This window comes from Cebus imitator, unplaced genomic scaffold (genome assembly GCF_001604975.1).
Source record: "Cebus imitator isolate Cc_AM_T3 unplaced genomic scaffold, Cebus_imitator-1.0 Scaffold4, whole genome shotgun sequence".
NCBI classification, from domain to species: Eukaryota; Metazoa; Chordata; class Mammalia; order Primates; family Cebidae; genus Cebus; species Cebus imitator.
Genome location: NW_016107319.1, coordinates 10,671,362 through 10,696,213, shown reverse-complemented (window position 1 = coordinate 10,696,213; position 24,852 = coordinate 10,671,362). Strand labels below are relative to the sequence as shown.

Sequence of the window (24,852 nt, the reverse complement as noted above, 5' to 3'; positions counted from 1 at the left end):
TAATTTTATTGACTACCCAAGGAAAATGTCTACAGTATTTGTCTCTTAGAAAAAACTATTCTCTTTGAGTCAGTTATCCTAGAATAGCAATCTTAGACTGCAAAGAATGCTAAATGTGGTAGATTTCCATAAGTGGCTAGTTATGAATGATTCATCAATAGCTAATAAACAGAATTGTTTGAGTTACCACCTTAGACAAGCATTATACTGGTTGTTTTTACAAACATTATTACACTGACTCTTCGCACCAGTCCTTCAAGGTGTAAATCATTATCTCAACTTTACTAATAAACTTGAGGCTCAGAGGTTAAAGTAACTTTCTCCACACCGTATTCTGGTAAGTAGTAGATCTACATTTTAAACCAGTACTGACTGATACTGAAGTCCCTCAATCAGGCTTAAAAAACAAAAAGTAATCCAAATACCAAATTCACGGATGAAAATGGAATCAACTACAGGAGGAAAAAACTATCCCTTAAAAAAAGGGATATTTTATTTTTTGGAACATATTTCTCTCTCTGTGCTGATCTCACAGGTGCTGTTTATGACAACAAACATGCACATCTGTAGGGGTGAACTGACAGACACAAAGCAGGACAGCCTGAACTCTCTTCCTATATTTAGATCCTTCAGCCCAGCTCTTAATTGCATAATTTAATCAGGACCCTCTAGAAGGGAAACACATCCATATTCATCACAGGCATCAAAGGAAACATCTTTACAAGTTATATCCTTTTACAAACCAACATATGGTCTCACGCCACTCTACCAATTGTTGAACTCCTCCTCTGGGAAGAGCATGGAATTTTATTTCTTTTTATCACTTGAAAAAATCACTTCCCTCCTAATTCAGTAAAACTGGGTGGAGGCCACTTCCTCCACAGGTGAGAGAAATAAAACTTGTTGATCTGTCATTGTCAGGAATTTTAAAATTAACCATTTATTTTACATATTTTCAAAATGGAAACAAAAGGCAGACAAAACCCACAATGAGAAAGTAGGGCACATTCTTCATACTTTCAAATAAAACCTCTAACCATCTTTTGTCATTTTAAGATGGCTTCTAAATTAGAAAACAAGAGTCCTTAACTTGAAAAGGTTTGAACTGCAGCTCTCCACTTAAGTAGCTGTATTTTCAAGAAAACAACTCTGAGCCTCAATTTGCTTTTCCACAAAATTGTGATACCACCACCCAATCCACTGGGTTGTTATGCAGATTAAACCTGAATATGAAAGACTTACTTCAAAATTATAACATGCTGAAAAACAAAAGTGATTTATTAACAAAGCAGGTTCACAAATAAGGCTAATTTAAATATTTTGCATATGCAAAAAATGAGGTTTACAGTCTAGTTTTTGTCTGTTTAATGAAGTTCTAACTTCATACAAAAAAAGAAAAACTGATAACCACTACAGTAATTCAATTCACTCAACAAACAGGTATCATGTGCCAGGCACTATTCTAAGCACTAGAAACACAGCACTGAAAGAGAAAAAAAGTTTTTCAAAGTCCCTGACTGTGCCTTGATGGGGCCTACATTCTGGTGGTCAAGGAGGGCCTCACTGCGAATGTGATATCTGAACAGCCCTCTGAAAAGGGATATCTGGGGAAGCGCATTCCAAGCAGAGAGAAGAGCAATTGCAAAAGCCATTTGAGCCATTTGGCAAGAATGTTCCTGAGATGTTCAAGCAACAGCAAGGAGTCCTCATTGAGGCTGGAATGGAGTGAGTGAGAGAAGAGAAATGGGAGATGAGGACAGAGAGGTCACAGGGGCAGGTATGTGCGGGGCCCATAGGGACTTCAGAACTTTTGCTCCAAATTGAGATGGAAACACTTAAGAGATCTGAGCAGAGGAGAGATCATCCAACTTATAGTTTAACAGAATTACTATGGCTTGCTGGGTTGAGAACATAATGAAAGATGCAGGGATGGAAGTAGGGACTGGTGGGTAGAGAGACCAGTTAGAAAGCAACGGCAATTATTAAGGTACGAGATGATAAAGATTTCAATCAGTATGGCAGAAGTCGTCAGATTCTGGATATATTCTCAAAGTACAGACATGAACAAATAATACTTCACTGCTTACGTAAATAAAGAAAATAACCACCCGATTGGAGAACTGTTTAATTTTTAGAAGTATGAAATCTCATATTATGGGGATTATGAGACTGAGATTTTTTTTTTCTTTTACAGAATCTTTCCAGCCAGAGATTGAGTATCTGAGGTAGGACCAAAGACAAGGCCATTGGAAGGGAAGTAGTCCAAGAATTATAGACTAAATATCCATAATTCCTGTACAGGAATACAGGCCGAGTATCCCTTATCTGAAATGCTTGAGACCAGATGGTGTTTCAGATTCCAGATATTTCTGGATGTTAGAATATTCTGAATACACATAATGAGATATCTTGGGGATGGGATACAAGTCTAAACATAAAATTCATGTATGTTTCATCTACACCTTATGCACAGAGGCTGAAGAGTAATTCTTTTTTTTCTGAGACAGGGTCTTGCTCTGTTGCCCAGGCTGGAGTGCAGGGGCTTGGCTCACTGCAGCCTAGACCTCCTGGGCTCAAGTAATCCTCCCACCTCAGCCTTCTGAATAGCTGGGGCTACCGGCAAGTGCCCCCTCGCCTGGCTAATTTTTGGATTTTTAGTAGTGACAGGGTTTTGCCATGTTGTCCAGGCTGATCTCTAATTTCTGAGCTAAGTGATCCACTGCTTCAGCCTCCCAAAGGGTTAAGGTTACAGGCATGAGTCACCATACCTGGCCAATGTTATACCATAATTTTAATAATTTTGTACACAAAAAAAGTTTTGACTGTGTTTTCACTGTGACTTGTCACATGAAGTTAAGAGTAGAATTCTCCACTTGTGGTGCCACATCAGTCCTCAAAAAGTTTTGGATCTTGGAGCATTGTGAATTTTCGGATTAGGGTTGCTCAACCAAGGGAATAACAACTAGGAGTTAAATCTTGCAGGAATTAGAGTGAATGATATGGACAGTGGGGCAGAAAATGACTAACAAGGAAGGGTAATGAGTGGTATAATTTTACGGGATAGTCAAAGCTAGGTGTTTTTTATAGAGGATGCTAGAAGAATGGTCTAAAGGTGGCAAGAAGAGGTAAGAGGTTTATCGGAGAAAGCAGCCACGGCTTGAGAAAGCCGCAGGGGAAATAGCAACCTTAAATGAGCACACACAAATATCCATGTTCAAGGATATTCATGTTCTAAATAACACAGGTGCCTAACAGTAATGGAATGATTAAATAAGTTATAGTACATTTGACTATGATATAACTGTTAACAAATGAAAAGACAGATGGACTTCATGTACAATACTACCATGAAAAGGAAACCTTACCACGACTGTTCAGTAAGAAGTGGTAAACAGTACCTATAGTATGGTCTCTTTTTAAAAACACAAATAGAAACAAAAACTGTCTGTGTATATACATGTCCATTTTTAAAGGCCTGGAAAAAAAAATAAATGAAACTGAACAAGTAGTTACCTTTAGGAGTGAGCTGGGTGCAAGGGAATGCAGGAGAGCCAATTACTTTTACTCTTAACCAATTGCTGTTTTCAAATTTAAAACCCCAACAATAAAAAGAAATAAAAACTGAAAGGAAGGAAGAGAGTTATTTCTACATTGCCCTAGAAGACAGCATTATGACCAACACGTGGCAAGATATATCTTCTTTTAAAGGAAAAAAATAATTTCAAAGTGTATCTGCATAGGATTTTCAGAGAAATGTGTTCTGGTAAAATACAATGACCCTATTCTAGGTTAATATGATATGGATAGGAATGGAATGTACGCTTTTATTAAGCATCCAGGCACATAATCAAAGAATTCCATTTCACAAAATGGCATATTATAACAAAAAAGTTTCCCTCCCATATTAGACCCTTACTCCCCTTTCTATTAACTATTCAAATAGCCAAAGAATTTTTCAATGCATGAACTTCTTACTAAATAAAAATGTTATGTTATTCAAATATCTTCACGAGCAATTTAGTCCTGTCCTTTTTCCATTACAAAAATCTGTTATTTCAAAGAATAACTTCTAAAAATCAAAGTTTATATAACCACTGAAACAAACACTGAGATCGGCCAGATTTCACTCTCCTTCATATGACAATCAGTGACAGACTCTTTCAATCTGCCAAAAACTGGACTGGAATTGCAAACATTTACTTGGCCACCTCAGAGGAGAAACTGAACAAACAGCAGCAACCCTCTTCCAGAATGTGACAGCTCCCTCACCTAAGACCTAAAAGAAGCAAAAGCAAAGTTTTTCATTGGTTTTAGAGAAATCATGCTTTAGATATAAGCAAGCATCACCTACAGAATTAGGTGAGATCTGTACCCATGAATCTAGGCCTTTCTACCTCTGATCACTTGTTTAGTACAATCTTACCTGCTAACTTCCCTAAAGTAACTTATTTACCAATCACAATGGAAAAACCCAAGACAATATTCTCAGAAGGCTTCAAAACCCAAGTTCTCCATCACGTGCTCAACTACTAAGAAGGCTTTAGTTTCCATTTATCCACTATTTAACTGAACAAATTTGCAAGCCCTCATCACCAACATAAAGCTGCAGTAGAAAGAAAATGACACAGTTCCCAACACCATCAAGCTTATAAAGTGGGTATGGGAGAGATGGGAGAACCATATCATATGGTAGACTGTGATAAAAGTCACAGGACCACTTGTTCAGGCTCTTCATCCAAAGAGAAATATACATGCAGACAAAGCGGCCTACAGTCTGTGCTACAATGACATCTTCCACACATTCTGAGCTGTGTTACTTACCCTACAGTGGAAATCCAAATGGTCTAACTATCAAATACCTGCATTAGTGGGTATGGAAAATGGAACAGATAATCCAAAGCAGCCTTACTAATAATTAACTATTGCTTCTACAATGTATTATAATTCAACAAAGAAAGCTTTTAATCATTTATATTTTGCTTATACTATTAAAAAAGCTACAATATGCCCTGAGAACACAGCAAATTCTAGAGAAATGCCTATTTAAGATTTAAAAATTGCTGTGAAAAATCTGTAAATGGATGACAGTTAGTGTTTTAGTACATCATAAAAGCATAAAGACAAACATTTTATCATATAAATCACTCTTTTGGAATGCAGAGTATAGGCATAAAACAGACTTTTACAGAACGCATGAAATATACTAGTTTGAAAACTCATGAAACTTTTATCACTGTCACCAGCAACTTCAAAGGGAGAAAGTGGTAGGTGGTTTTATGGGAAACACTGTAGAAAAGTACATCCATGGACTCAATCAGTATAGTCATCTCTCGGTATACCTGGGGCACTGGTTCCCAGACGCAACCACCCAATACCAAAGTCCTTGCATACAGGTCTCAGTGGGCCCTTTGGAACTTGTGCATAAACAAAAAGCTCGCCCTCTGCATATTCAGGTTTCACATTCTGTGAATACTGTATTTCCTAACCACTTTTGATTGAGAAAAAAATCTGAGTATAAGTGGACCCATGCAGTTTGACCCCCTGTTGGTCAAGGGTCAACTATATTCAAAAACAATCAAAAATCATCCTTATACCATCCTCATTACCACAACCACCACCATAATGAATCACCATGCACTGTTCTGAGCACCTTAAATTTATTAAATAGCTCTCTTAATCCTTATATGAGTCATATAAAATAACTACTATTTTACAGATGACAAAACTGAGGTACAAAAAGGATAAGGAACCTGCCAAGGTAACCCCTCTACTGCTTCTCCTCAGTCGCCCCCTTCTTGGTCTGATGCATAAGGCAAAAGGACTAACAGGAAAGGATTTGCTTATAGTTTTAAAAAATGCCCTCCATCTCCTTCCCTTCCCCTTCTAATTTATTCTTGTTTTTGCTGTTGCTTTCCTTCTTGATATCTTTCCACTCTGTTAGGACATGAAAAAACCAAGAGTTTTATTAGTGTAGCAGTAACAAAATTAAATTCATTTTAATCTAAAGATCTTAGAATAAGACATTATAAGCTATATCATTCAACAAGACATCAGAAAATTGGCACCATTAATTAGCTATTGTATGTTCAAATCTTAATAATCCTTTTCTCATATTCAATCTATAGAACATTAAAATTAAACTCCTTTTAAGAAATTGATTTTCTTGACTCAGGTGCAGTGGCTCACACCTGTAATCCCAGGACTCTAGGAAGGCCAAGGTGGAAAGATTGCTTGAGGCTGGGAGTTTGAGACCAGTCTGGGCAATACAGCCTTCACAAAAAAAAAAAAAGGCCAGGCACTGTGGTGCATGCCTGCAGTCTCAGCTACTTGGGAGGCTAAGGCAGGAGGATCACTTGGGCCCAAGAGTTCAAAGTTACAGTAAGCTGTGATCACACCATTGGACTCCAGCCTCCAGCCTGGGCGGCATAGCAAGACCCTATCAAAAAAAAAAAAAAAAGAAAGAAAGAAATTCATTTTCTTTACATTCGCACTTATTAAGATCCTTTACTGAAAACATAAAACAAAAATGGCGAGCTCTCTTTTTCTTGAGGTTAATACTTTTCTAATCAAGTAAATGTAGCAATAAAGAAAATTTAAAGGAAACTTGCAGGTATATTTTAATATAGGTAAGATACTAAGATATTAATTTTAACACCTAATACATAGTTGTAGGTCACAATGCTACTTACAGATAATGGCAAAAATAGTACTCTGCACTCAAGGATTTGGGGTAAGGGGTAAGGGAAGTGGGAAGATAAAGCACACAAACTGTGTGCTGGTGTGGCAGAAACGGTCATGACACTACCACTTCAGTTATCCCATCTGTCTCCTGATCTCCCTTTTCATCCTCTATTTCAGGGTTCCTCAACTTTAACATTACAGGATGTTTGGTTGCATCCCTGACCTCTACCCACTAGAAGCTATTGGCAACCCTCCAGCCCCTCCCTCCCAGTTGTGACAACCAAACATTTTTCTAACATAGCCAGATAAGCTACGGCTCTATACTGCCACTTTTCTTCTCCTTTTCTCTTTGCAATCTAAGCACCTCAGGCCTCAACAGCTTTCTATAACTCATTTCTAGACTCCGGGACTCAGAGAACTGCTGATTCTTCCACAAGGGGAAAAGGGAAACATGTCGAACCCACACACCCTTTCTATCTCTGTTCTTCTCAAAGAAAAGAAACGGGAAGCAAAGCAGTCAATCCTCAGAACTTAACTAGTGAGTTTGAGCACCCACAACCGGCATCACACACTGCTGGGTGCTACTAAGTATAAAAGGCATGGTTCATAACCACAATTAATTCACAATATACCATATTATATTTCCTGATGTAGTTCTAAAAACCACAAAAAGAAAAAATTCATTCATCAAGTACCTACTGTGTGTCAGGCCAACCATTCTTAATATTGCTGGATATTAACAATATTTTTTCTTTCTGAATATTAACAATATTAATATTCCCTGTGGTACTTTGTGAAAGAATCCTTACCATAATCCTTCGATAGGATGGACCCAGGCATTTTTGTAGTGGTGGCTGTTCATACAATTCTAATGAATAGACAAGGGAGAACCAGCACTGTGCTAACACAAAGATCATAAAGACACTGTCCATACCCTGAAGGAACTCAGTCTAAAGAGTTAATAAGGTAACTGTGGTGAAAGGTATTACAACAGATGCTAGACTAAACAAGCAGGTTTGTATTGTTCCTCAAAGTTAGAAGATCCTCAGTGCAGGCCTTATACCTACAATCCCTTACCCCAACTTTATCAAGCTCTCTAAGAGACACGCTATGAACATAAGCATATATAGAAATACGGACACTCAAAACCTTGCTAAAAGAATGAACTAAGGCAGAACTGGGCCAGAGGCAAAAGCTCTAACAATTTCATCAGACTGGAAAAGACCCAATCCCTTGATTTTAAAAGATGATCCCAACTGTAAGTAAAACAGCTTCAAATGTATAATCTCCTCTTACCAATTAGACTGCTTCAGGGCAGAAAATGATTTATACTTTTCTCTGCCCAACCCAAAACATAGTACAGTGCTGAATGCACAGTAGGAATATATGAAATACTTGCTGAATTGATTAATATCAGCTTAATAAAAAAGCAGAACTCCACAGTAAGGATGCACCCCTTTTAAAGGAGCCTTTTCTAGAATACAGAACATCTCAGCCCGCACAAATTGACAACTCTTCAGCAAATATATGCTATAAATAAATGCAAATATATGCTATAAATAAATGCAAATAAATGCCATAAATCCAGTTTTTGTGCCAACATTTAAATGATAATCAAGTTAATTTTGTTCACAGTTAACAGAAAAACATTTAAACTAATCAAATATTCCCTCAAGCTTGAGTAAACTAAACAGAAGTCCTAGCACACAAACATAAACACACGGAAAATAAAGGGGTTGTTATTAATTATGTTGTACTGCAAAGCTGGCAATGGGCAAAAAGCAAAACAGGAAGCTGTAATAGATGAGACGGCAAGCTATACACAACCAGCTGTATAATTTCTACAGCAACATTCACTGCATCATTATTGTCTTTCATGAAAAGCTACTGTCTCTGATAAAATTAAGGCCCATTTTCCTGGCTCTACCACTTAGCCCAAAGAGTTTTGAGTGCCAGGTCTCACCAATGCATACCACTTCAGGGCCCGTACTCCCAGTCACGCCTCACTCAGAAAGGACGTAAGGATGGGCAGGGGATGCTAGTGGGACAAGTTGTGAGCCTGAAGGTGAGATTTAAAAGCCTTTTTAATCCAACTTTAAAATGTTTGCAGGTCATTTAAAAGAAAGGAGATGGTAAGACAGAAGACACAGATAAATTCTGATTCTGTCTAGCAGCAAGGTAAGAACCCACTAAAGACTGAATGTCATTCAGTTTGGTAAGGATCCTACCAATAACCACCAGACTCATTCCCTTATGGGAACGATATGAATAGCCTTTTAAACCTGTGATACTGTAAAATATATATTTGGGCTTCAACCTTGTTTCTGGCATATAGCTCCCAAAATCCTTAGAGACTCCAAAGTGATGTCTTTTTGCATGCTAATGCTGACTGTTGGCTGGCAGCCCCTAACCAGCTTCAGGATGGTGGCAGGATTAGAGGGTTGAGACTTTCAGCCCCACCCTACAACCTCAAGGGAGGGGGCAAGGGGCTGACGGTTAAGTTGATCACCAGTGGCCAATGGTATAATTGATCATGCCTATAAAATGTAGCCCCATAAAAGACCAAGAGGACAAGGTTCAGAGAGCTTCTGGACAGCCGAACACGCAGAGGTTCCTGAAGCGTGGCACGCCCAGGTTAGGCACGGAAGCTCCATGCTCCCTTCCCCCACACCTTGCCCTATGCATCTCTTCTTCTGTATCCTTTTTAATATCCTTTATAATAAATCAGTAAATGTAAGTTTCCCCAAACCCTGTGAGCCATTCTATCAAATTAAATGAATCCAAAGAGGGGGGTCATAGGAGCCCCAACTTGAAGCTGGTCAGCCAGAAGTTCCAGAGGCTTGGACTTAAGTTGGAGGTGGGTGGGACTGAACCCTCAATCTGTAGGATCTGATGCTATCTCCAAGTAGTGTCAAAACTGAATTGGAAGACACCCAGCCAGTGTTTGGTGTGTAGGGAAAAACCCACACACATTTAGTCACGGAAGTATTTTGTGCTGACTGTTGTAGTCTGAGAGCAGAGAGAAAACAGTTTGAATTTTCTACTGACAGAAAACCCATGACCACTATTATCCTTTAAAAAACAAATTTGGAAAATTAAACACTGATGCCTAACTTTTAAGTTTTTTTTTTTTTTTAAACATTATAAGGTTTTACTACAAAGGGAACTTTTCTCACTTTAATACCTCATAAACTCATCCATCTCAATAATCAAAACCATGCTCCAAGACCATCACTGTGTCTCACATCAATGCGTAAATGCCACTATAAAATCTAATACTGCAATTCAGGTAGGAGAGAAAGGGGCCTATTTCAACGTGCTCTAAGAAGCACTGGTACCTTCAAGATTCATCAACTATGCCAGGTGACTGAGAAACTGTGTGTAACTGATAGCCCCTCACATTCTAATAAGGAAACTCCTGGACCAAAACCATGTTATGGAGGGAAGCAGGGTGCCTGCCTCTTACAACTCCACTTTACGTACACCTTGTACCTCCTTGTAACTCCAGATTCTCTTAGGAGGCTGGGAAATTTAGGCTTCCTTTCCTTAAATGAGAAAAGCCCAGTCTTCTCAGACTGATAACAAAATACAGGAAAAAGGAAGGCATCATCCCCATTTCAATCAAGAGTCTGATCTAGGACATAACCAGAACATTTTATGTTCATTAGTAGTTTTTACTTCTTTTTTCCTTTTTCTTGAGACAGAGTCTCGCTCTGTTGTCCACACTGGAGTGCAGTGGCACAATTATAGCTCACTGCAGCCTTGAACTGTTAGGTTTAAGCAATGCTTCTGCCTCAGCCTCCTGGGATTACAGGCACAGAACCTTCCCGTCAGCAGTTTATATTTTATTTGTTTGTGAATTGCTTGTTCACATCCATTACCAATTTTTCTGTGGGGTGGTGCTTCCTATTGATATAAGACTTTCTTACAAAAAACAACATCTTGTTGCAAAACAGTTATCTGTCTTTCAGGTTTTGTTTTTGAGTATGTTTGGTCATATAATAAATGCTATCAAATCTATAAAAAAATTATTGTTTCTGCCTTTGGAGCCACATTTAGAAGGGCTCTGTGGCTGGTTATTAATAACCCTCCCCCCAATGGCATAAATCAATCTCCCCTTTCCTTCTAACACTATGACAAGAATCCACTGCAGAATCTTTCTGCATTAGGCATGCATTGGTTTAGTGAAAAAGAAATGTTTTTAACTGTAATGAATGCTATAAGAAAAGCCACAGAAAAATTCAGAATACAATACTTATTTTTTAAAGTTCTAATCAATTTAAATAACCTTTAAAATCATTAAAGGGATTCTTCTGTTAGTTCAATTTCTATACTTTTCTTAGAAACCTTTATCTAGAATTGTTAGGGAAATGCTCTATCCACAAATTCCCAACCTTGGTATTTCACTATTTCATTACCAGGATTCTCATGGCTTACCTCTTCTCAGTTCATTTTGTTCATCAGGCTCCTTATGAAGTGGTGTTGGGACTTGGTCTTAAACCCAGGCAATCTGACTCTAGAGCCTTATCTCTAAACCCATTTGCTATCCCTAAGCCTACAAGGCCTCAAAGTGATACCCAAAAGTAACAATTAACCTAGTTACCTATACCACCTCATCAAACTTTACCCCAGCCTTCCCCGCAACTGTTCAGAATTTGACTTCTCCATAAATTGCCTGGTACACTACCTACACTGGGTCTTCCAAAACTTCTCCAGTATTCCTAAGCTTCCCTTACCATGTGCTGACCTTCCTCCTCACCAACCCAGTGAAAGGACTTACCTCTAACAATACAGGAAAATCAGCAAAAGTGGGCAGGAGCTCTGCTACATGCTTTCCTCTCATTCAGATCCCATGGTTTCTTCCTCAGACAACTCTCCCTCCTTATCATGGTCAACATTTTGTCACCTGTGCTCCAGATCGCTAACTCCATCACCTCCAACTGCTCTCTGTCCACTGACTTCTTCCCCTCAGCCTTCAAATATGAAGAGGTATCATCTATCTTAAAATGCAAGTCACTTAAGGCAGTATAAGAATCTATTTCTCACTTCTTAATGTATTCAGTATTCCCTGAAATTGCATTGACATGATTATCTGACTTCTCCTTCACCCTGAACTGTACATTTTCCCCTCCAAACCTACTTCCAGTATCTCTCTTCCAGTGCCTTTCTTCCAGTTCCTTCTTTGGTCTACGTCAAACAGCCTCTTAGACAGTCAACTTCAAATTAGCCTCTTTCTTCTATTATTTCCTAACTGTGGGATCCAATGGAAGATTCAATCTACCAGTTATTTCTCTTTGTGGTTCTCTCATAGTACCCAGTAGATGACTGCAGAGAGTCTAACATAAAGCTTCCAAGTCCTCCCTAACCTTTAGTTATTTATCTCCAACTTGCCTGTAGCATACTTCTACCGAGATATCTCACCTTAAATGCAACTCATCAAGTCTAATTTATCATTCCCACAATCTTTATTCCTTCTACAACCCGCTCTCCCCTATTCTTAAGTAACATCCTTACTAATTTTCCAGCCACCAAGGTTAGAAATTTAAGGATAATCTCTGACATCTCTTTCTCACTACTTTATAGCCATGTAAACCAAGGCTTCATGGCTTTTTGTTTTGTTTTACCTAAAATGCCCTTCTCTTTCTATGTCTACCAGAGATTTATCATCTCATACATAACTCAATAGCTTTCTTATTGACCTCCTGGCATTGGGTTCTATCCCTCCAGTACAAACTGCATGTTCAAACACTTTCAGTGACTTCTCAATGTTTCCTTATTCTGGCACTCTAAGGCCCTAAAATTCTCACTGGAACTTAACCTTTCTGAGCATCTCCTCCACACCACCATACTAGGCTCCGTAAGAACACCCACTGGGGTCAGGCAGGGCTGCTCACTACCTCTGGATCCACACTGTTTGATATGATAACCACATGCAGCAACTGAAACACAAATTAATTAAAACGAAAAATGCTGTTCCATGTGTGGCTACAGCTACTGTATTAGACAGCACAGAGGTAGTACATTTCCATCACTGTAGATATTCTATTGGACAGTGCTGCTCTACAGATACTCAACACTCATGCTTAACTGACAAGTTTTCCATGCCATTACTCTGCTATAATGTCCCTCTTCCTTCTACCTATGCAAACTCACATGTCCTTCCATGCCACAGTGGTCCTGATGTGAACTGTCTGTACAACTTACTCCTATACCATCTTGTAACAACCCTTACAATGTTGCTGCATTTAATTTTTCATTTTTGTGCATCCCCTAATTATTGAGCCTCAGAACTAATAAATATTCATGGAATAAATGAAGCATACACTTATTACAATGCTGCAAATCTAGGCTTATTATCTAAAAAAAAAAAAAAATTAGTTAAGAAACCAATCTGCACCGCAAACCTAGGTTCTTACAAAGAAAAAGCTCCTTTTTCAAACACTAAGAACAGAGAAGAGATTTGGGGGAATCACCAGGTAAGGACTCCCTCACACCCTAGAGGATTTAATGCTTTACTTGCAAGAGAGAGTCTTCTCTAAGGTTCTGATTTTAGCTTATAAAAAAAATTATAAAGATGCTGAAACTGTTCAAATACTGTAGTTCCCAGTACCTTACTAAAACTCTGATGTAGTCATTGAAGTGAAACTGCTTATGAAAGTTTTGGCTTTTCTTTTCCGAAAGGTAGTTTCCTTTATGCAAGTGAATGTTATAGAGAAGCTGCTCATTGCTGCAAGTCAGCCAGCAATAACTATAGACATTATTTTTTTGCATATAGGACTAGCCCTGCACCTCTAAAACTGACACCATCATAATAACACACACCAAAATGAGTATTTTAATTTAGATTTTAAGCAATTATATTAATACTATTTGGCTCTGCCTTTTTTCCCCCCTTCCTTTTCTTTTTAAAGGTAGCTACAGCAGAGTGATGAAAATTCTTCAGGTATTTTTGCTGCAAATCAGATGAAAGATCAACAGATTAGACTGAATATTTGTACTACCAGATAATAGCAGGAAAGGAATATAGAGGATTCAAGAGGTTTCAGGTTGGGGCAAAGAGATGTCCCTTTTCGTTATCAAAGTACATTCTAAAATCTTGGTACCAAAAAGTAAAGCCACATATAGAAGCAGCAGAACATTTCATCGACCTCAAAGACATGCTATGACTTAAACCTATTTTCTCCACATTTTTATATTTAAATTATCCTTTTTCTTCTCAGACTTGTCTAACTCTCTCCCTAGAATTCCCTAGCTCCCTAGTATCTACTTTAGCTTTCGGTTAGGAATATGATTTGTTTTTGAGAGTCAAGAGGAGATCTGTGTATTTTACTAGATGTCAGAGCTGCCTGCTTTAATTCAAACTTTGTACAATCTTGGATCTCCCATTTTCTAATAAGGTTGCATTGATTAAATTAGACATAGGGCTTTTCTCTTCCACCTCCAGAATGAAAAAGAATCAATTTTAATATGTAGAAAATAAGCATTTCTCTATAGTTGTCAGGCTTGATTCCTACTTAGCTCAAACAATGTTAGGTATAAAAAGTCACTAACATGTCAAAAAATTCTTCTTTCCCCCTTTCCTAAATTACGTTGGATATGCTCAGACCAAAGCCTCAGGAACATAGTGAGCGTGGCAAGGGAAAACAAATAAACAAACAAATGGGCTCTTAATGCTAAGATGAATCCAGATCCTGGCTTTCCCTTTTCCAATCACTAGTCGGGTAAATTTGAACATCAGTTACCTTCTCTGGATTTCAGATTGTTCACCTTGATATGAACCAACTAGATTTGAAAATCTTTAAAGCAACTTTTAATACTAAATATCTCTATTCTATGTAAAGAAAATTACAAGTCTTAATGTTTATGAAAGCACTTGGCAGCGCAGTCCCATGGACATACTTCACCCTTTAAAAGACATGTGATTTGGATAGTTAAGTGTACACATTAACTCACCACGGCATATAAGCATTTTCGGATAGGAAGGTGGGAATAAGAAGATACAAGATCCACAGTTTCATCAGATCCTTAAACAGCTCTGACCTTGTAAAACATTTATAAAAGTAGATGTTAAATGTTTTTTTAAAAAAAATCTCCAAAAAGGCCAGGCATGGTGGCTCACACCTCTAATCCCGGCACTTTGGGAGGCCAAGGTGAGTGGATCAAGAGGTCAAGAGATGGAGATCATCCTGGCCAACATGGTGAAATCCTATTTCTACTAAAAATACAAAAATTAGCTGGGCATAGTGGCGTGCGCTTGTAGTCCCAGCTACTCAGGAGGCTGAGGCAGAAGAATCGCTTGAACCAGTGAGGTGGAGGTTGCAGTAAGCAGAGATTGTGTCACTGCACTCCAGCCTGGGTAAGGGAGCCAGACTCTGGCTCCAAAAAAAAAAAAAAGTCCCCAACGAATCTGCAGTTACTATTATTATAGTGTTTAACAGCTCAGGGAAGACGACTAATTTTGGTAAGACAGACAAACTGAATTACTATCCCTAACTTAACATCGGTTGGTGATTATGTAAGAAAATGCAAGAGGAAAGTGATAAGGATTATGCAGAGAGGCAGAAGATAAAACTAATGTGGCTTTGAAATGCGTTACTTTCATGTCAGATTTATTCTTCAAATTATGTGCTGCTTAGATAAGCATTATTTTTCTTTTCTTAAACACTTACAAAAGGATGACAGAAGATAGCCTAGAAAGGCACAACAGAAGGTAAATTTACTTAAAGACCTAAAAAAACACAAGCCAAGTCATGTCTATACTGGGATAGTAAAGCACGGCAGAACAAGGACGACTTGGGTCTTCTGAATGAAAGAACAAAAAATATAGTTAATATGGAGTTTCTAGAGCCAGACTGCCTTGATCCCAGCAAAGATTACAAACTATAACTGCTCACTAATTATATAGCTTGAAGCAAGATACTAAATTATTCTGGCCTCAGTTTCTTTACCTGTAAAATGTGCCACCAACAGTACTTATGGAAGTTTTGAGGCTTAAATGAGATATGGGAATTATAAACAATGCCTGGCATACATAAAGTAAAAATTCAGAAAAAAGGTTAGCTACAATTATTTCTCCTCTCTAAGGCTCTAAACCAAATTAGGATCTATGACTTTAAAGCAACTTTTAATGCTAAATATAATAATAAATAAGATCTACAGAAAAATCAAACTCCTTTTATCCAGTAGCTTCGACTGTCTCTTCCAAACTGGGCTGTAGTTTAAAAAGAACAGCTAGTTAGAAATAAAATTAGTTTATATATGGCTTTCCATCTTTAACTCCACAAACTCATTAGTAGAGGTAACAAGTGAGAAGAGGTAAAGGTGCTGGGGCGGCACTGGCTAGCAGAACCTTCTGTGATGACGGAACTATTCTACATATACACTGTCCAGTATGGTAGCCACTAGCGGCTACTAAGCACCTGAAATGTGGTCAGTGCTGAGAAAATGAATTTTTCTTTAATTTTAACTTAAATAGCTATAAGTAGCCGAATGCAGTGACTCACACCTATAATCCCAACACTTTGGGAGGCCGAGGCTGGAGAATAGCTTGAGCCCAGGAGTTTGAGACCAGCTTGGACAACATGATGAAACCCTGTCTCTATAAGAAATACAAAAACAAATTGGTCAGGCAGGCATGGTGGCAGTGCCTGCAGTCCCAGCAACTTGGGAGGCTGAAGTAGGAGGGCTGCCTGGGCCTGGTTGGTTGAGCCATGATCATGCCACTGCACTCCAGCCTGGGTGACAGAGCAAGACTCTGTCTCAAAAAAAATAGAATAAAACGAAATTTCAAAAAAGCTACATGTGAGACCTTACTGGATAGCAGGGCCCTAGATAATCCATAAGCTAAATAAGAATTGTCAGAAATTTAAGCAAAATAAGGATCTTCTTTTCCTGAATTGTTTTATAGGTTCAATTCAAATATCTTTGTTTCCGGTGTAGGCCTGGTAAGTTTGATTAGTAAAGAAATAACATGTCAGTTGATACATCAATATAGCGCAAATTCAGTGGTAATAAAAGGATCAGAGTTAAGTACGTGGTCCTCTGATATTTTAGAAGGTCCCTAAGGCCAAGTTAAATTCAAGCTCACACAAAGCATAATTCAGTACACAGCAGTACACAGATTAGAGCTGCAAAGGTCCTTGTCAGCATCTCTAAAGAAGCTGCTTCTCCTCTACCAAATGAAAAGCTACTTCTACAATGCAGACTGAGTATCTCTGCATTTATCTCAAATTTTTCTTCAAAAATTCATAGTTCTGTAAGCCTTTTCCCTCTTTCAGGAACACTGGTGATCCTGGCCATCTCAGCCTTTCCACTATAAACAAAACCCCTGTACCGCCCATATCTGGAGTATAACGCCAGACTCCTGCTTAGCTATCCCTGTAATATGGTTTAATTATGATGACTGAACTAATAGGCTGACATCATAGACTTTTACAGGCTGACCCCATGTCATCCTGATGTATCATTTTGCACCAGTTCAGTGCTGTAAATCAATTTAAGATCTCAAGCAGGTTGAAAAGCCTGGTAATGATGCTTTCTCTGCCGTCTCTGGAGACTCTACATTATTTATAAAGCCTCAGTGATGCTTCCATTAGCCTTGTAAGACTACACAAATGAGATCTGTTATACACACACTTGGCCTTGATTATGGAGGCTACTGCAGCTTAAACATGCTTGTCTAATTACACCCAAGTTACTTCTTTTTTCCAATCTACTAAGTTATTAGATTTTATCTTTAACCCAGAATTGCTAGAAATCGAAATTACAAAGTGAAATTTAGTTTTTAACTAACAAATGTAATAAATGCAGTTGAGAAAATGTGACTTACTTCCTCTTAATGCCTTACTAAACTTAATAGAAACAAAATTAAATTCCACAAAGTGTTAGAGGTCAACGTTTTTTTAATTGCCTAAAAACTGTCATTTCTCTAAAACACAAAGATCACCAGCTCTTCAAGGATATGAAACCAAAGGATACAGCAAGAGGAAAATGTATTTGGTTACATACCTATGGTTGTAGGGGTCAAAACTGAATCAAGGACAAATCCCTACCCTCAGAAGAAACCCGATCCTTCCTGGATCCTCTAGAGGCTCTGGCATCACCCACCTCCAGAAAAATCATCTCTCACGACCCTAGTTAAACTTTCCTAAGAATTGCAGTATTACACCACCAATGATACACCACCTGCACGGAAATATCAAATAACTGAAAATGGGAGAGTGGGAGAGGGCAGAACAAACACTTTAATCAGTACAGCGTATTTAGACCTGGCACCTACATCAGAATAACACTGATGCAACAATATTTATACCAATTGAAAATGCTGGGGCAGTAAACACTGGTTCTGCCCCGATTCTTTTTTAATACAGCTCACCTACCTTCAGTACAATTTAAAGAATTACAAACAAGATGAAAAATCAACATGGGCAGGGAACAGTTTTCTCATTGTGTTACTGAGATGCAGGCAAGTTGTCCGCAACAGGCAATTAGAGCCAAAGATGTTCTGAAATACAGGCATTCTGAGATTTAGCCGCTGAGAGTTCCAGCAACAGGAAGACAGAAATCATGCAACTTCTGTATCATTCCCCGTGCTTTGAAACTTCAGATGCAGTGCAAAGGAGAGAAAGCGGGGGAGGGGGAAGGACATAGAAAAAGGACAGTTGTCTCGGCACTCACGAAAATGATGCTTTCTCAGGAGATGGTTCGGAGATCGGTCTCAATTTTCAGAAACGCGTCTTTACTGGTTGTCTTGCACTGTGTATTTAAAAATTGCATTCGCTTCAAAATAAACAAAAGCGCAGCTACTGTAGTTGTGAGATCTGGCAGGCATTTGTTCCTCCTCCCCTCCTAACGCACATCAAGGAAACGCTCTCCCTTTAAAGCCTTCATACAGATTCAGCAACTAGAAAAACAAGCCCACGTCTGTCTCTCACGCCCACTACCCCCACCTTCCTACAGAAACAACCCCGAGAAACACTAACAAAGACAGGGAGCAGAGTAAAGGAACAGTTGTTCAACCGCGAACTCACGAATACACATGCAGTGAGGCAATCGACTGCGGTAAAGGGAAAGGAATGAGACACCAGGAGACGCAGCGGGTGTAGGCGGAAGAGGGGGAAAAAATTACGCGCCGCCGCCAAACCTTTGAATAAATTAGAGGGGATTTCGGTGCGAACTTTCCTTGACCTCGACGCCAAAGAGGCTCGCTAGGGCCGAGAAGTAAACCCGTGCGGGATGTGGAGGGGCCGGGGGCGCCCGGGTCCCCTGCCCGCGAGACCCGTTCCTTCAGGCGCCCGGCGGCCGTTCTCCAGTTCCCGCAGGGGTCGCCCCGCCGGCTCGGGGACACAATGGGCCCGTGGGCCGCGCGGACGGGCCTCGGCCCGGCTGCAGCACCGGAGAGATGTGAGGAGCGCGCGGAAAGGGAGCGCGGCTGGGGAGGTCCCGGCGCGGTCAGACCAGGGGGCCGAGGCTAGGGGGGCCGGGAACTCGGCTTCCCACAGCAGAAGACCCAACAAAGACACCGGGGGAGCCCGTCTGGCTGGGCGCGAGGAGAGGACGCAGTGGCAGGTTCGCTCCTCAGAGCGGCCGGGAGGCGCCATCATGGGGGGTGGGGGGGTCGCGGTCCGCCCCGCGCGGAAAGAGCCCCCTCCCCGCCGCCGCCGCCCGCGCCCCCGGCCCCGCAGGACCGCGGGGAGCCCACGCGTGCAGAGACGGCGGTGCTGGAAAGCCCGGGGCGCCAAGGGGAGGGCGGGGACGCAGCATGAAGGGAAACTTGGGTTCGGGTCTGTTTCGTTTTACCGGGTTGGCGGCGCGCCCATCCGCGCGGGGGCACGAGTGGCCGGGAGAGTGGGGTACCGCGGCCCCGGTCCGGCCGGCCGGGCGCTGCGCCGCGCTCCGCTCCCAGGGTCCCTCCCCGCGCCTCGGCCCGGGTCGAGCCGCTCGGCCTCTCCTTCCTCCGCCCGCCCGTCAGCCCGCTCTCTCCCGGAGCCTGGATTGATCTGGTCGCGCTGGCGTCAGGGAGTCGGAGCCGCCCAGCCTCCACTCCTCGGCTGCCAATGCCGGGCGCACTCGCCTGCCCGCCCGCCCGCTCACACGCTCACCCGCGCGCCGCCGCCGCTGCCGCGCGACCAGGGATCCTCTCCAAATTCCCGGCCCGGCCGGCGTGAGCTCAGCGCGGCCGGGGCTGGAGGACTGCGCGGGGGAGCGGCCCGAGTCACCCCCTTCCACCCCCAGCCCCACGCCCCGTTTATTCCTGGAGAAAAAACAGCGTGGCGGCGTTCTGGCTTTCCTAACCCTGTCTTCTTTAGTCCCGGTGGAGTGGATTGGTGCATTATCTGCAAGTGAATTTCGATGCTCCATGTGTTTATTTTCTGAAACGCTCATTAACTCTTCTGTAAACATGGAATGCATGTTGACAGTTATCTTTGGAGACTGGCCCTTTGATGTCTAGTTTTCATTGTCCGTTACTCACTCTCCAATAATTTGCAGGCCCCAGAAGTTGAACGTACCCAGCAGTGGTTAGCTAGTAACTACTGCACGTGCTTATACAAACCCTGAGTCAACAGATGGGTTTTGTGTCAACTCAGGATCCAATGATTCGAGTAGGTAACCTTGTTGCTCCAAATAGTAACATGCCACAAGGAGATACTGCTTTAGAACTCTACATTTTTGGTCCAGTTTCTAGTCTTTTAGATGATGCCAACACCCCGAAAACAAACTTAACTCTTACCTACGTGATCTGCATGGACATTGAAAATATCTTCTTGCAAAAGTCATAAAGCTGCGTAAAATCTTGGATAATTACCATAATGTTGAGTTACGTTTAGAAAAGAATAATTTTTTTGAGGAATAAATTTCACATGAAGCAAAAAACGTCACTCCCAGCCATGTGTATCGGTGTATCATTAATATATATCAATGTATATTAAATTCCTTTTTTCCTTAAACTATTTGAGCCCTTACTGGTCAGTTCGTGGACTTCATCTTATTTTCCCTAAAAGCAGCATTTGATGCAGTTGGTCATTCTCTGCTCCTTGGGACAACAGGAAAGTGAACCTTGCTAAATGCCACTCAGATTAGGCCACTCCCCTGTTGAAAACTCTCCCTTGATAAACAGTATGAAATATCCCATACAAGAGAACATTATTCAGCCATAAAAAGGAATGAAGTGCGGATACTGTTGCATGTGACCTGGATAACCTTTCAAAACATGTGGAGTGAAAGAAGATAACACAGTAAGACCACACATTGTATTCTTCCACATATCTGAAATGCTCAGAGTAGGCAAGGCTATGGACACAGAAAGTAGATTGTTGGTTTGCATAGGGTTGGGGAAATGAGGAACCTGGGGAGTGACAGCTAAAGGTCATGGGGTGACAAAATTGTTCTAAAATTAGTTTCTGGTGATGGTTGCACAGTTCTGTGGATATACCAAAAGCCATTGAATTGTACATTTTAAATGGGTCAATCATTTGATATGTGAATTTTCCTCAAGCTATTAAAAAAAAAGCATGACAGTGAAATGCAGTATATAACCTTGATTGGATCCTGAATGGGGAGGGGGAGCTATAAACTGATATTTTAAAGCTGTTACTTTTTTAAAAACCTATAGATGGCATTTATTTATTTATTTATTTATTTAATTTTGAGATGGAGTTTCTCTCTGTCGCCCAGCCTGGAGTGCAATGGCGTGCTCTCCACCTCCCGGGTTCAAGCAATTCTCCTGCCTTAGCTTCCCAAGTAGTTGGGATTACAGACACCCAGCACCACACTTGTCTAATTTTTGTATTTTTAGTAGAGACAGGGTTTCGCCATTTTGGCAAGGCTGTTCTTGAACTCCTGGCCTCAAGTGATCCACCCACCTTGGCCTCCCAAAGTGTTCAGATTACAAGCGTGACCCACCACTCTCAGCCTAGATGACCTTCCTTAGTGTAATTCTAGAGATCTTAAATGATATTTATTAATATTATGTATGCTATAAAATTTGATTTTGCCTGTTGTACAAGTTATTTCTTTACATGGTAATAAAAATTTGGATATTCTTTTTTAAAGGGTGTTGATGAGACCATTGTAAAAACATAAATATGGACTATATATTAACGGTATTGTATTAAATTTTTAAAAAATCCTCCCTTATGTCCCCATTTCACTCAAATTAAGTTTCCATAATGAGCCCAAGACCCTCCATAATCTTTCTTTTTTTTTTTCTTTTTTCTTTTTTTGGTGCCGTGACTCAGATACATAATCTTTCTTTCCCCTTCCTTTACCACTCTGATCTGCTCTTCTACTGTCCCTCTTGCTCCCTTCCCCAAGCCACACTGGTGTCCTCACTTTTCTGGAACAATCTGGGCACATTCTCACCTCAGTGTCTGTGTGCTAGCTGTTCCTTCCCTTTCTAAGTTCATTTTGTGTTGCTGGAATAGAATACCACTGATATAGTTTGGTTATGTGTCCCCACCCAAATCTTATCTTGAATTGTAGCTCCCATAACCCCCGTGCATCATGGAAGGGAACTGGTGAGAGGTAATTGAATCATGAGGGCGGGTTTTTCACATGCTGTTCTCGTGATAGTGAATAAGTCTCACGAGAATCTGATGGTTTTATAAAAGGCAGTTTCCCTGCACACATCCTCTTAAATGCCACCATGTAAGACATCTTTGCTCCTTTGCTCCTCCTTCACCTTCTGCCATAATTGTGAGGCTTCCCCAGCCATGCGAAACTGTGAATCCATTAAACGTTGTTTTCGTTTGTTTGTTTGTTGTTGTTTTTGAGACAATTTCACTCTGTCACCTGGCTGGGATGCAACCTCAGCTCACTGCAACCTCCACCTCCAGGGTTCAAGCAATTCTCCTGCCTTGGCCTCCCGAGTAGCTAGGACTACAGGCACATTCACTACAGCCAACTAATTTATTTTTGTATTTTTTAGTAGAGACGGGGTTTTGCCATGTTAGCCAGGCTGGTCTTGAACTCCTGACCTCAGGTGATCCACCCACCTAGGCCTCCCAAAATGCTGGGATTATAGGCATGAGCCTCTACACCCAGCCTAGTGGCTATGAATTTGAAGTAAGACCAGTCAGCGTGGTTGTGGGTCTTCTCCAGCCTCCCTCAACCTAAGGGGGCAGAGCTGAGTTTAGGGCTGAGGTTTTGTAGGTGTATGTCATGGAAGGAAATGGGATCAGACAGCAGAAGGTATAGGCAATGGAGTGACTGTGGGGGTCTTGATAGGAGGGAGGTGAGAACATATCGTAATGTGAGATGTTGGAAAAATTATAGGATCCACTGATTGAAGGTACTAGTGAGGTCCATGCATTACTGGAGTTGGGAAACTTTTCCAAAAGCTGGGGAGCAGTCTGGGAATGAGATACTTGAAATTGAAATCATAATGCTGGAGCAGTTTTGAGCAATGCCAAGATCTAGGAGTGTGACCAGAGACAGTGGATGGCTAAGGTAGAGAGGAAGACAAGATCCTCAAAGAAAAAAAGATTTTAAGGAACTGAAGACAAATTAATTATGCTATGTAATCAGTTTATCAGGAAAAAATCAGCTACTAATCACAATAAGAAGAGCCCTTTAAATTGGCTCCAAATTTTATATATGCAAAATGTAAATCCAAAAACCTGTTTTAAGAGATGATTCTACTCAAGAGAAAAATAAATGTAATGATTTATACTTCAGATCCCTCAGGGAATTTAAGTGACTCAGTTTTCCTGGAATGAGCCTGTCAAGGATCATTGGTGTGTTATTTTTCATATTAAAAGGAATGCTGGCCAGGCATGGTGGCTCATGCCTGTAATTCCAGCGCTTTGGGAGGCCAAGGTGGGCAGATCACTTAAGATCAGGAGTTTGAGACCAGCCTGGGCAACATGGTGAAACCCCACCTCTCCAAAAAATACAAAAATGTGGCCTGGTGTGGTGATCCATGCCTGTAGTCCCAGTGACTCGGGAGGCTGAGGTGGGAGGATGGATTGAGCCAGGGAGGTCCAGTCTGCAGTGAGCTGTGAGGGTGCCATTGCCGTCCAGCCTAGGCAAAAGAGCAGGACTCTGTTTTTTTAAATATGTGTGTGTGTGTGTGTGTGTGTGTGTGTGTGTGTATTAGTTGTTGTTGAAATCCTTTATTGTCTCCTCACACCCTTTACTCCAAAGAACTTATAGCTGTCTGTAATTATATATGTATTTCATTGTGTTGTCGAACATCCAGTGAGAAAATCTCACTGCTCTTCTAAGTAATATGTGGTGGGAGCCGTATCTAGTTTGTGTTCCCATCTCCAAGCCCAAAGTTTGCACAGACCTGTCATGGCAGACTCTCAAATATTTGCTGAAAGAATAAATCTCTAATACAACTATTGTGGTAAAATACAAATTGGTATTTTTTCTTAATTACAGCATACTTCATAGTAATCGTTCTCATTATTGCCCTCATATCTGACATTCAGATCTAATTATAAATAGTAGGAATTAATAAAGAGTTGTTAGCTCTTTTTCTAAGAGTTTTGTAACAGTCTATACATTACAAAGTTCCATGTGAAAATTCTATGGTAAACATTATGTTGACAGTAGAACTTTATATTTCAAGTTCCTGAAATTTGTCGAGTGATATGGTTTGGCTCTCTGTCCCCATCCAAATCTCATGTTGAATTGTAATCCCCACATATCAGGGGAGGGACCTGGTGGGAGGTGATTGGATCATAGGGGCAGATTTCCTTCATGCTGTTCTTGATAATGAGTGAGTTCCCATGAGATATGATAGTTTAAAAGTGTAGCACTTCCCCCTTTGCTCTCTCTCTCTCCTACTCCATGATAATAAGATGTCCTTGCTTCCCCTTCAACTTCCACTATAATTGTAAGTTTTCTGAGGCTTCCTAGCTTTGCTTCCTGTTTAGCCTGCAGAACTGTGAGTCAATTAAACCCCTTTTCTTCATAAATTATCCAGTCTCAGGTAGTTCTTTATAGCACTGTGAGAATGGACTAATACAGAACATTGGTACCAGGAAAGTGGGGGATTGCTATAAAGATACCTGAAAATGTGGAAGCGACTTTGGAACTGGGTAATGGGTGGAGGTTGGAACAGCTTGGCAGGCTCAGAAGACAGGAAGATGTGGGAAAGTTTGGAATTGATAGAGACTTGTTGAATGATTTTGACCAAAATGCTAATAGTGATATGGATAGTGAAGT

The 24,852-nt window shown here is 40.6% G+C and overlaps 2 protein-coding genes across 4 annotated transcripts in view; one reads left to right on the top strand and one right to left on the bottom strand.

Moving 5' to 3' along the window:
• Nucleotides 1-19,741, bottom strand: part of SMAD1 (SMAD family member 1) — a 77,990-nt gene extending 58,249 nt beyond the window's left edge. The window contains exon 1 of one of the 3 annotated variants that reach the window (XM_017534669.2): nucleotides 19,480-19,741. The gene's annotated coding sequence lies outside the window, so the exon portion shown is untranslated. Of the gene's footprint in view, nucleotides 1-18,357; nucleotides 19,183-19,479 lie in introns of those variants that run through there. The other 2 variants (XM_037740548.1, XM_017534677.2) reach the window with 2 other exon arrangements.
• LOC119472095 (translation initiation factor IF-2-like) lies at nucleotides 18,834-21,189 on the top strand. Its single transcript, XM_037740555.1, has 2 exons — nucleotides 18,834-20,282; nucleotides 20,366-21,189. The coding sequence occupies exon 1, from the start codon at nucleotides 18,916-18,918 to the stop codon at nucleotides 20,023-20,025; it is 1,110 nt and encodes a 369-aa protein (XP_037596483.1). The 5' UTR covers nucleotides 18,834-18,915; the 3' UTR covers nucleotides 20,026-20,282; nucleotides 20,366-21,189.
• Nucleotides 21,190-24,852: the final 3,663 nt, after the last annotated feature.

Bases quoted from the DNA above. Each gene is read 5' to 3' on its own strand.
- LOC119472095 (XM_037740555.1), top strand. From the start codon at position 18,916: ATGTGGAGGGGCCGGGGGCGCCCGGGTCCCCTGCCCGCGAGACCCGTT.